A 12,206-nucleotide genomic window follows, 5' to 3' on the forward strand; every position below is an offset into this window, starting at 1 on the left:
CAACTGGCACATACATTTTTGTCATCTCTCCTTGTTGCCTGCTGTGCCTCTCTTCTTGATTCAGTTCATTTCTCCGATTCTTGTATGACGTGACTTCACCCTGCTTCTTTACATGGAGTGACATGTGCTCTTTCCTCAGTGTCATATGGCACAGTCTTCCTGGGATTCTGTTTCTTTTTCTGTCCCTTTACCCCCCCAGGCTCTTGCACCTTTATGACTGACTCCCAACCATTCTTCTGCCTGTTACCAGCAAAGTGACCACAGAGACACAAGCACAATGCACATGCTGTAAACATTCATGTGTATGTAAACATTTAAAATCATTTCAATCATTGCTTTATATAAACATGAAAAGAGTCCCTTGTAACTTGATGTTTCTGGCTGAAGCTTCAAGTAAAAGAAAGCCAGTAAAACTTTAAACAAACTGAAACATTTAATTTTCCATGCTGACATATGTGAACAGAGCAGTTCTGGGTTCTTAAATTGAAAGTTGCATCAGATTGGAAGACAGGCGGCTGACTGAAGTTAGTCCCACTGCTGAACTGAAAATGCAAAATCAGAAGTCAAATGCATAAGGTGATTTTTTTGGAAAGATATGGTTGCCAAAAAATAAGCTAAAAAGGTGAAGAAGTTTGAACAGTGTTAGTATAGCCCTGCTACTGGAGTGGGTTCATCACTCACTAAGCCATTCTTAAAATCAATAAAGTTAATTAAAATATGGTTACTTAGGATACTTAGTGATGATAGTTTTATTTTTAATGGTTAAATTTTGTAAGGTTTTTTCATTTTTCATTCAAAATACAAATTTAAACCTCACTAGCAAAACAGAGACATATCATTTTACTGAAATAATGGAATGTAAATAAATATTGCCGTCTGTCTCTTAGTTCAGCATTTTTTGCGATGCCTAAATGGGTTTGCATAATGCTTTTTAAAAGATTGTGTTTGTACAAATATCAAACTCTTTCCAGTCCTTGTTTGGAATAGTTTTTAGTCAGATTTAAAATGGTAAATGTTCTCTGTAATGTTATATAATTTCACACAAGTGTGTTGAGTAAAACATCTATTAATAAGCTATGCAATTTAAAATATTCAGATATTAAAAATGCATCTGAAAATTATCTTGCATATTATACCAAGAGCCAAAAAAAATTCATAATTTAACCTCAGTGAAACTCATGTAAAAAATTCCAGTTCTGTTTTATACACAGAGCTCTGTATAAATATATACACAGATATTCATCAATATGCGCTGACAGGTGTGTGCACAGTTAGCAGTGCAGAGGAACTCACTTCAGGCAGCTATTAGTGCTAATGCTGCATACTGCTAGTGTTTTTTAATTATTGTTTTTAAAGGGAGAAATTGGACTATCCTGATACACTAAGAATTCTGCTTTTAAACAAAGTAATATTTTTCCCTCTTCCCATGATTACCATATGATATCTGATGAAGATTATTATTCATGTTCTTCAGATTTTCCTCAAATGTCTTGATTTTTATCAAACAAAATTACTAAGACCAGATTGACTTGGTTAAATGGGTTATAGGTTGCCATGTTTATCCTTTGGATACCTTAAAAATCATCTTCTTGTTTTGTATGCAGAGATTTTTCATATACATACTTGATTTTGTCAGTATTAAAGTTTCTTTCTTTCTTGCTCCAGTTTAGGCAGTATTTAAATCAGCTACAATTTGTTATAGAAAGATATCCATGGCTAATTTATGGTAGGAGTTAAGGAAGGTATGTACTGTAATCTTACCTAGTGGCAAACCAGAAGAATTTGTTTTACTTGCTAGCAACAGTAATTGCTAAACTTCAGGCAGGCAGCTGCGTTTGGTAATAAAAAACCCCTGAAAGCTGCATCTCTCAAGTATTATGAAGTTCCTAAAAATGTAATATAAATATAGAAGACATCATTTCTTCCGTGTAGCATCAGCCACTGAAGTATGTAGCTTGGGAATTGCTGTAAAAGTTTTACAAACTGAAGCGTTGGTGAAACAAATGTAAAACACTACAGATGATAAAACACTGCACATTGCAACTGGAAATTGTTAATAATTTCCTCCCTCAAAGCACCACTACATTTGCATTCTCATAAAATATAAAAAATAAGTTAATTCCCATTAAAAAAAATCACATAATGCATTCTCTAGGAGGTATATAGAGGATAGTAAAGCATTTATATATATATATATATATATATATATATATATATATATATATATATATGAATAATCTAAATTTTGAGTATTAGAAGACTGAAATAAGAGAATGATTGAAGAAAATCCATGACAGATTTAGGGATACAGTTAGTAATTCAACATGCATTAAATGCTGTTCCTTCCTGTGTGCTACATGGAGCGAGGTTCCCATAGAGTGAATGATAAACAGTCCTGTAGGTTTCACTTGTACAGGGATTTAAGGTCATGCACCATAACTTGAGGATCAAGTTCCATCAGGAGTGTCTCTTTCATGTCCTTCATGTTTTATTAGTAAAAGCAGCTGACCCTCAGTAATAAGCTATATCCTGGCCCTGACAAATTGGTAGATATTTGCCTGCATATAGATTTGTCTTGAAATCAGGGGTAGTCCAATAATTAGGTAATCAAAAACATAGGCCCATTTTACATTTTTAGTGACTGATATCTATTTCCCACGTTTAAAAGTAAAAAATAATAATAACACTAGTAAAAATATGCCTTTCTCAAGTGCATTAGCAATAGCTAACCTGAATTTACTTGAAGTCTTTGATCGAAGTAAGGTAAGCCTAAAAAATAGTTAAATTAGTTATTGAATGCCACAGATTTTGGTGCAGTTAAAATAGTAGAGATTTTATATAAAAAGATAATTTCAGAAAACCTGAAACTTTTTTTGATCTTTTTGTACTACAAATTGTAGTACATATTGCTCAGTATAGGTGGCATTGCCAGGACATTGGGTACAGGTCCTGTGTGCTCAGATTCAGATTTGAAGGAGATTCCTATATCTCCTAACCTTGCAAATGAGACTACTTTCTATGTATCTGAACTTTATCTGGCTCAATGTTGTTAGTGCTTCTATTAGGGCATCAGAAAATATTTAAATCTTAAGCAAACATCTATTCAATTTTGCTTGTTTAGTACTTAATATTAGTGTCCAGTAATCCTGGATGACACTCATTTGTATCCATCTGAATGAAAAGATTGATGTTATTATCTACTTGTTTAAATGGATGGTGTGTTAATTCATTACTGTTCTTGTGTCTTGCCGTCATGTGGGTTACCGTAACAGAGCCAGGATACATTTTCTCAGGCTTTTCAGACTCATCAGCAGTGCAGCGGAAATCTAATTATAGGTTTGCTGTGATGATTTCTGTTCTGAAGGGAGCTTAAAATGACTTACATAAACAGAACTATGTAAGTCAAGTGTGAAAAAAAAAGTAAACTAAGGAAATAATGATTACTGTGTTGAAACGTAGATCATGATCTGATGTTAAAGTGCTGTCCAACACAAAAACTTAGTCCAAAAAGCTTTACTGCTCTTTCTGACAAATACTTGCAATGCAGTTTGATCTCCTTGGCAAGGCTACTCCTGTGCACTCTTTGGCTGGGATGTGCTGTGTGTGCTCAGGCACTGCCTGAGCCCTGAAGCTCTCGTGCTGATGTCATGGCAGCTTGGTACCAAGGCAGCTGATGGTGCTGCATCCTGAGGTCAGGTGTTCCTCGGCTGTGCTGCTGCTGGGGACGTGGCTCTGCAAGCCAACCAAGAAAGAAATGCTGCAAGAGGAGGTGCTGTTCTGTATCCACTTGGCTGGAGTGTCCAGGAGTCGGAGCTTGCCAGGATGGAGCTTCCTTTTGCTCTCTTCCCCCACTAGAAACCCATGGATTTAGTGACAGGGTAATTGTGCCACATCAAAATACCATCTATGCTAATAGCTTGCCAAAGTAGGATTCTGAATTCAGCTTCCAGGTGAATTCCACAGCCACCAAAAAATAAGTACCTATAGAGTTCTCTGCTTTTGTGTGAGGTGCATCTAGCTCAGCTGTACATGGACAGCACCTGAGGAAACCCACTTCTGAACTCCCATTTAAATGAAAATTTGATAAGTTTGTTATTGCTTGAATGCCATCTGTTCCAGGAAAAATTAAAATACCAACATTTCTAAAGCAGTCATGTTCATTATTTCTCAGGAGTGGTTTGTGTCTTAGATGCTCACTTCTGTCCCCTGATTCTGCCCAATCTGTTATATCTGCCTTTGCCTATTCTATTTTAGAATGAAAAGATTCAGACACTTTATTTTCTTGTTTAGTGAAAGATTTTTTAAAATGTTTTCTACTCCTCTGTTGTTGTCCTACAGGAGGAGTGAACGTGAACTTCATGGTGCCTTTTGTACCCTTCTTTTGCTCTTACATGATATACAGTATCTCAAGTCAGCAAAGGCTCACCCATGCTGCCCTTTATAGTTTTTTGTTTGTGTTTACAGATTGTAAAAGTTCATCATCCTGTTTATAGCGGTCTTAAACTCTCTATTAAATAGAATTTCATCAAGTGGCTGCTCTAGTTTAAAGGTTTCCTGTTAACGGAGAGTCTGAAGTCAGTTGCCTATTTAAACATTCTTTCTCAATTTTGATACTGTTTTCTCTGATCATTACATCTTTACTACTTTAGATTAAAACATATCTGTTTAAAATTATATGATTCTTTCAAACTTATAAAACCATATTAATCAAGTCATTACCACATTTGGTATTGCATAGCAAACAAATATTAATTTTTTTGTGAGATTGCATGTTTAGCAGTTGCATTCCCTAACAGAGCCATTTCTGGAAAATGAGAATAATCTCCAAAAATAATATGTCACTTTATTCCAGCATACAAAAACAAATCTGTGCCACAGATCTGATTGTTCTGTTTCACAGTTTCTGATTTTTTAATGGATTTGTTTTATTACCTTTTATTTTGGTTTTGCCCTCATTTGACCCCCGTGCCATGCAGTTTATGGTGGTTTGTATTTTCCATACCTTCATGTTCTTTGGGTATGCACTTCTTGGTCGATTGAGTTTTTATATTTTAGGAGTAACTAAGTAAATACACCAAATAAAATTTTAGCTGAATTCAGAATCTCATTCTGAGTTGCTGCAGTGTTTAGTGTGCTGCCCCTGATGCACACAACTTATTGCAGCATCCCCATAGTCACTGTCCTCACTCCCGAGTATGTCCCCAGTGAATGAATCTTCAAGAATTCAGTCCCAATAGTGTGACTTCTAAATTTTTTTTTCTATATAGGGTGTATGACTTTTCTTCTCATATGGACATTTCTCATTTATTGTTCTTGATTGATGTTGCCCTCAGACAGGTTAAATAGTAACTTAGATTTTTTTGTAGTCTTTGATTTTCCTCCCTCAGGAGCAGGTGGCTTGGAACACAGAGTCTGTATAGATTTGCATAAATAGAAACCCTATATATTTTCAGGAGGGTTATTTTCCTGTTAGTACTAATGCATTTACATTTTATTTCACATGCTTGGTTTTTAAAATAAAAGTCTGTGGCCCCTGAGGGGTGAACTAGCCTTTCCTAATTTTTACAAGCCTCTCTTCACACTGGTATTATCTGTAAACACTTGAGTTCTTCAGGACCAAAGAATGGAACACAGTGTCAGTAAACAAATCACATTTATTGCCTCCTAAGTGTTTACACAATGACAAAAATCAAGCCTCCAGGGAGTCATATTGTAAAAAGAAACAGTTGGTTTAAATTAGTTTTCCATGTGAAATATAGCTACTTTTTATGGATATTGTGGGAACATAAACTGGAAAGAAAATCTGCACACTGATAAAATGAAGGCTTGATTCTTATTTGTTTAAATACAAACAGAATCATATACTAAGTTGATTTCTGATTCCAGCATTAATTAATTACCAAAGAGAGGTTGGTAGTACGGGCACACTTTGAAAGATGGGAATTCTTTTTATTTACTTGATTAGTGATCTTGCAAACAAATAATGCAAAATATCTGAAATGTTCAGTGCATATAGGAATTAGCAAAATTGTGCATTAAATGCAGCTAGTTTTATGAAATTAACCAAAACCAAAAATTCCAATTTATCAACTTTCACTGTTCATATTGTTGACAAGGGTTACGTGGGACTGAGATCTATAAGCCATGTTAATGAGAAATTACACTGCAGATCTCTCCAGCAGCTTTAGAAATCAGCTCTAGCTGAAGCTGTCCATTTTCTTCTGTGGCATCAATGCAGATTCAGAATATCTTCTATTAAGATGCAGTAGTTTTTTGTTTAATAAAAGTTTTTCTAGACTAGTTAATGATTTAACTGTTGTCATGTGAATGTGACTGTGTAGGTTGTGTTTGCAATCCATATGTGATTTGGCTATGAGCCTGTAAGTGGAATTTTGACTGATACCCTCCTGATGGAAGAAACCAAACAAACCCATGTTATCTGTCAAGGATGCATGAGTGCTCCAAGGGTCGTTGCTTTGGCTGACCATACTGTCTGTTTGGTTGTACCAGGTGAGCTCCTGGGTTACCTGGCTGATCCTGACTGCAGGTTCTATGGAGGAGAAACGAGAAGTCTTCTCATACTTAGTACATGTGGCAAAATGCTGCTGGAATATGGGCAACTACAATGCTGTAATGGAATTCCTGGCAGGGCTAAGGTACTGGCAACTCTTTTTTTTTTTTAATGGCTTTTCAGTGATTGATTGCATTGCAGCCTCTGTTAAGCAGATGTCTCTGGAGAACAATGAAAACTAAACAAAAATCCATGGCTAAGCCACATCATCTCATGCTGTGACTTTCTAGTAATCCCTTTTTGAAAAATGAAGCATGCTAAACCCTTTCTTTTTTTCTCAAAATGCTCTGAGAACTCCATCCGTTTTCCTAGTGCATGTTGAATATGTTGCATTGCAAAACTTTTTTTAACCGAAATTTTGAAAAATGTAAAAAGAAGGTGGGAAAGCAGTTGTGGTTTATCTAATGAGCTATAACTAATGTAACTTGTGGTTGGAGTCTCCAGAATATAAGTGAAGCATGATCATGGTGATGCTCTAAAAGGATCAGTCTTAAGTGTAAAAAAGAAATTACCCGAAAATGACAAAATACCCTCAAAAGACCAAACAGCCAAATCTGTGTTTAACTCCTCTGATTTACTTACACAGACTGATGTTGGGATCTCATGCTGTCATGGTCTTATGTAGAAGGACCTGCATTATCTCAAGGAGGAGAGAGTGGGGGCTCAGAGAGAGCTCATTGTGTGCTTTCCTCTGGAATGACAGGTTCCTGTAGGGCCAGGGAGCAGGAAGGCAGTGCCTTAGCACTGGCAGTTCAGAGGACAGCAAATGCCTCTGAACAGGGAAGAGTTAAGATCAAGTTTCCTATCTCTTGGCTTTGACCCTCGTTGTATAATATGTTTGTGTAACAAAGCTCTAAAGTGTTTTGCATTGCTGTTCTTTGTGGTTCAGTAAGGACCTCACTGAGCTATTTGTTTATGGTTTTGGTATATAAAGCTCTTTTGGGACACTCATAGGCATGGGGAGTATATTTCAGCAGAATAAATCCACCATCTCTAAGCCATGTAAGTTATGAGGGAAAATGCAAGGCCAATTAAGGGCTTAATTTTGTCTCTAATGCATTTGCACAGCGCAGGAGAGAAAGGAGAGGAGAGTTAGTGCTGATGAGCAGCATTTCAGGATAGGGATGGAAAGTGGGGTTAAGGGCAGTCTACTGTGAGGTATCTTTGGATCTTTTGGTATGTCTGAGGCCAGGGGTGGGAAGAAAGGCCATGTGATTACACAGACATACAGCTCAGAAGGTAAAAGAACTCCCAGGGGTACTCATAGTCCTTGCAGCTATTTCTGTTGGAAAGCAGAATTTCTTTTCAGCTACAGCTCTGCACTGGTGCCTGAGAGACTGAACATGACTTCCTTATTTCTGTGAAAGTAAATCATTTGTGAGGAAATTGGGGAAGAAATCGATGTAAATTTTAAAAAATAAATTTAACTTAAACACTCCAACTTTTGCTTACTTTATGGATTGTTCATAATATAGCTGAAGGAATTTGTAAGAAACACTCTGCTTTATCTTTATGCTGTTTCCAGTCTTTTCTTATTTCTTTATGGGCCCTTAGAAATTTTAGGCAATGACACAATAAAAATGTTAGAGAGCCTACTGGTATGTTTTAAGCAGCTGGGCTTTTATTAAAATGTAAAATACTGCTCCAGTAGATCATACTGCTAGTTTCTCATTTTTAGTTTTGTTCTTTGATAATTCAAAGGGGAATTTTTATAAAAATAATGGCTTTGATTTCATTCATTCATTTTTGAGCAATTATAATTTTCTCTATTACATATATGCTGCAGGTATTGGACTTGAAGGTAAGTTGATGAAATTTTTTTAATAAATTTTGTGATCCCTTCTTGCAATAGGTCTAGAAAGGTTTTAAAAATGTGGCAGTTTATGGACCAGTCTGATATTGAAACCATGCGAAGTCTGAAGGATGCTATGGCACAACATGAGTCATCATCTGAATACAGGAAAGTGGTCAACCGGGCACTCAATATTCCAGGCTGCAAAGTTGTTCCTTTCTGTGGTGTCTTTTTAAAAGAGCTCTGTGAAGTTTTGGATGGAGCATCAAGCCTCATCAGACTCTGTCCACGATATAACTCCCAGGATGAAACATTAGAGGTAAATGAAACAAATATTCTAAGATGTTATGTTCTTAGCCAGTGCTTTATTTTATATAATCTTACACACAGGCATCATGAAATTAAAGTTTTCTAAACCAGACTGTTACTAGACTGGTCAGTTACATTGATATCAATTTAATTCCCATAGTTCCTTAGCAATTTAGATTTGGTTGTTTCTACCTAGTTCAATATCAGACTACTGAGAAATCAGCATTAGTAAAAAAGGATGTTGTTTATACTTTGGATTAAGTAAATATGTAAAGCCTGAAATGTGTTATTATTTTCTGCTAAATACTCTGACCTTCCACTTAATTCACTGGGAATTGGAAGTTTGCAGTTTCTTAAAAACAGAATTTAGAAGCTCAGCAGATCAAGCTTTTCCTCTATGGAAAAAAACTATTCTTATGAGTTCTATTATTGTAGTTTGAAAAGAAAAATGTTCCTGTTAGATGAAGCATTGAAGACTGAGACTTTTTTTTAAGTTTCCAGGAGTTACTTTAACTTGTCTTATTTGATTTATGAAATTATTTGGTCTGTTTTGTGTTGCAAGTAGGTACAAAATTCCATGGGAAGCAATTAGGAAATATGCACTAAATGTTCTTAATAGTAAAAATTTCTACAGTGAGAAGTAGATGACACAAGGTTCTATTTGTAGCTATACTAATCTTTTCGATATCTCTATAGTTTGTTTCAGATTACAGTGGACAAGATAATTTCCTACAACGAGTAGGCCAAGATGGTTTAAACAATCCAGAAAAAGAATCAACAACAAACAATATCTTTCAAACAATTCGGAGCTGCAATCGCAGTTTGGAGTCTGAAGAGGGTGAAGATAATGTCAGTGAAGGCAGCAGCTCAAGGAAAAACTCCTTGAAGGACAAAAACCGCTACCAGTAGGTCTCATTTTATTTACTATCACCACTTCTATATGTCATGGTTTTAGTCTTCGATTTTCTTTTACCAAGGCTTGCCTTTTGAAATAATAGCAACTTTAGCATTTTTCCTTGTATTTATCCATTTCCAGTTCAGAACTTTTCTCTCCTGATACTCAACAGCTTGGAAACTCTCTGTATAGCTATATTTTCTCTCATGATGTAATTACTTCCTCTCATGATAAGGGTAAATCCTTTTTGTCTTACACAGAGAGCTTTAAAAATCCACAGTTACAATTACAATTTTGATCTCTAGCGACAGGAATAGCACCAGGACATATTTGTTATCAGAGCTCAGAACATTATATTCTGCATGCTCAGGCAGTGTTCTGGCCCCTTCAAAAAAGGTTATTTATTATCCTTTAAAAGACTTCTTCTTTTAAGGACATGTTACTTTGAGGGGTTTCAGTTTTGTCCAGGAAACATTCATGTGTGAGTACATATTTTGAATTTTCAGGTTGCTGTAGTCCTGCTATTTTGCAAAGATGTTTACTTCATTATGCTCTGTGTAAAAAAAGCCCAGTGTTCAGTAATCTGATTTCACTTCGAAGACCACTCTTGAAGACTGTACTAGTCACCAGCAGGAAATACAGGAAATACAAAATTTAGGACATCACAGGATGTTCTAGAATGTTGCTTTGCAGAGAAGTTTCATTGCAAAGCCCATGTAGACATAGGTGCGTCAGGTCAGCTTTCAACTAAGTAACTGTGTTAGACTAACTTCAAATTAAGTAACAGAACTTTAGTGCTCTGAGGTAAAGCATTGTAAAATTACGTCAGGGCTTGTATAAAAACATGCTTAAGTCACTGCTTGAGTTATTTTACTAATAATGTGTGTCAGAAATATCAGTATGTTCAGAACTATCCAACTTACTTCACCTACTTAAACATTAAATCTAAAAAGTGACTGACTGAGAGGCAACTGCTATCTTCCTGTTTAAAATGCATTTATTTCATTAACATGTAATTCTAAATTTCATTTAAAATAAATAATCATGATTTCCTGAAAGAATGGTTTCTAATAGAATTATTCACATCTGGCTTTAGTTGCTTCTAGGAAGTGGTGCACTAGATTAAGCCAAGAAAGACAGACCCACTTCTCTGCCCACATATGCTGTCTCTTGACTTACTTCAAATAGCACTTTCAAGTACTAATACTTTCTTCCAGGAATTATTTTTTTATTAATTAATATGCTTTAAAAATCAACTTGCAAATCACAGTTCAAATGGTGAATAAGCAAGGCATATAAACACTTCACTTGGATGAACAAAATAGAAATTAATGGAGTTCCTTTTTCATGTCTTTATGAAATAATTTCTTGGTAAATTACTTATGCTTTATTCATAAATGTAATCTACTGAGTTGCACTCCAAACTAAAGTAGGAATTCAGTTTTTTAAAAAATCCAGTGTGAATCTGAAACGAAAATTTAAAATTTAAATGAACAAAACTGCAGATGTGTTTCCTGGTTCAGGCCACTACCTACTCAGTTACAATTGTCGGTACTTCTGATGCAGTAAATACTGATTTTAACAGTAAAATGCTTGTAGGAGAATAGTTCTGAAAGTACTGATTTAGCTCAAGTGTCTCACAGGCTTTGGAAATTCCTTATTCACTTGCCATGTTGTTCCTGGGCATGCAGAGAACTGGGTGAGGCGCAGGAGCAAATTGCTATGGAGGCAGAAAGGCCATGTTCTGTTGTACTTGCATGGAGGCTGTGTTTGGTTTATTTTTATTCCTATGAACAGCTAAAGGGTTCTAAGGAAGAAATTTAGTCCTCTTTCTGGTGAGACCTGTCATATTTGCATACAGTATTATAAAATCCAAATTATAACATAATTATGCATTATCTGATAATTGTAACATTGTGGTCATAAAGGCAGAAAAATACACTGCAAAACATGTTTCTCATTACTTTGTAATTGTAAGAAGGATTTTCAATTAGTTTTTCTTTTGATGATTTGGATTAGTATTGTGGAACATGAATGCACCAAAGCTGGTAGGTTAATTTGATTTGAAGAAAATGAAAGGCATCTAATAAAATCAGTGGGCAGTGGGTATAATTACTTTCCTAGTTGCGTTAGCAAATAAGCTCTATCACTCTATAGTCAGTGACCCATCTAATTGCCCTGGATTTCTGTACATGCCAGATAAATATCAAACATTAATCTTTCTTAGAACTCTGTTCTGATGATTAATAAATTTTTAAAAAATAAAGGTATGCAGGAAAATGAAAAAAGAAAAACCCACCAAGCAAATTTGAAATAGAGTTTTTATGGAATTGTTAATTAGTGAGTGACCTATGAAGATACTCCTTACTTTGAATCATTGCTTCATTAGCCTGATCTTATCTTCATATTAAAACTTTCCAATTACAGTAAATAACGTATAAAATAGTAGGGGAAAACCTCAGGTTGTTTTTTTCTTTTTGTATACCTTGCAATTTTCTCCTCTAAAACTGCAATCTGTGTCACTGTTTCCTTTACTTTTCATTTCCTTGCCTCTCAGGGCAGCGCATGTAAAGAAAGGCCCTGGTCCAGCCCAGGCTCTGTAAGTGCTCTGAGGAATTGGCAGCGGTGTCGCTTTTGGC

The 12,206-nt window shown here is 35.5% G+C and overlaps 1 protein-coding gene across 4 annotated transcripts in view; it reads left to right on the forward strand.

Moving 5' to 3' along the window:
• Positions 1-12,206, forward strand: part of PLCE1 (phospholipase C epsilon 1) — a 140,019-nt gene that overhangs the window by 90,916 nt on the left and 36,897 nt on the right. For 3 of the 4 annotated variants that reach the window (XM_077183064.1, XM_077183063.1, XM_077183066.1), the window contains 4 exons: positions 6,511-6,656; positions 8,424-8,682; positions 9,369-9,577; positions 12,125-12,166. In XM_077183064.1, coding sequence (XP_077039179.1) covers positions 6,511-6,656; positions 8,424-8,682; positions 9,369-9,577; positions 12,125-12,166 — 656 coding nt within the window. The remainder of the gene's footprint in view (positions 1-6,510; positions 6,657-8,423; positions 8,683-9,368; positions 9,578-12,124; positions 12,167-12,206) is intronic. The other variant, XM_077183065.1, reaches the window with a different exon arrangement.

This window comes from Agelaius phoeniceus, chromosome 9 (genome assembly GCF_051311805.1).
Source record: "Agelaius phoeniceus isolate bAgePho1 chromosome 9, bAgePho1.hap1, whole genome shotgun sequence".
NCBI lineage: Eukaryota > Metazoa > Chordata > Aves > Passeriformes > Icteridae > Agelaius > Agelaius phoeniceus.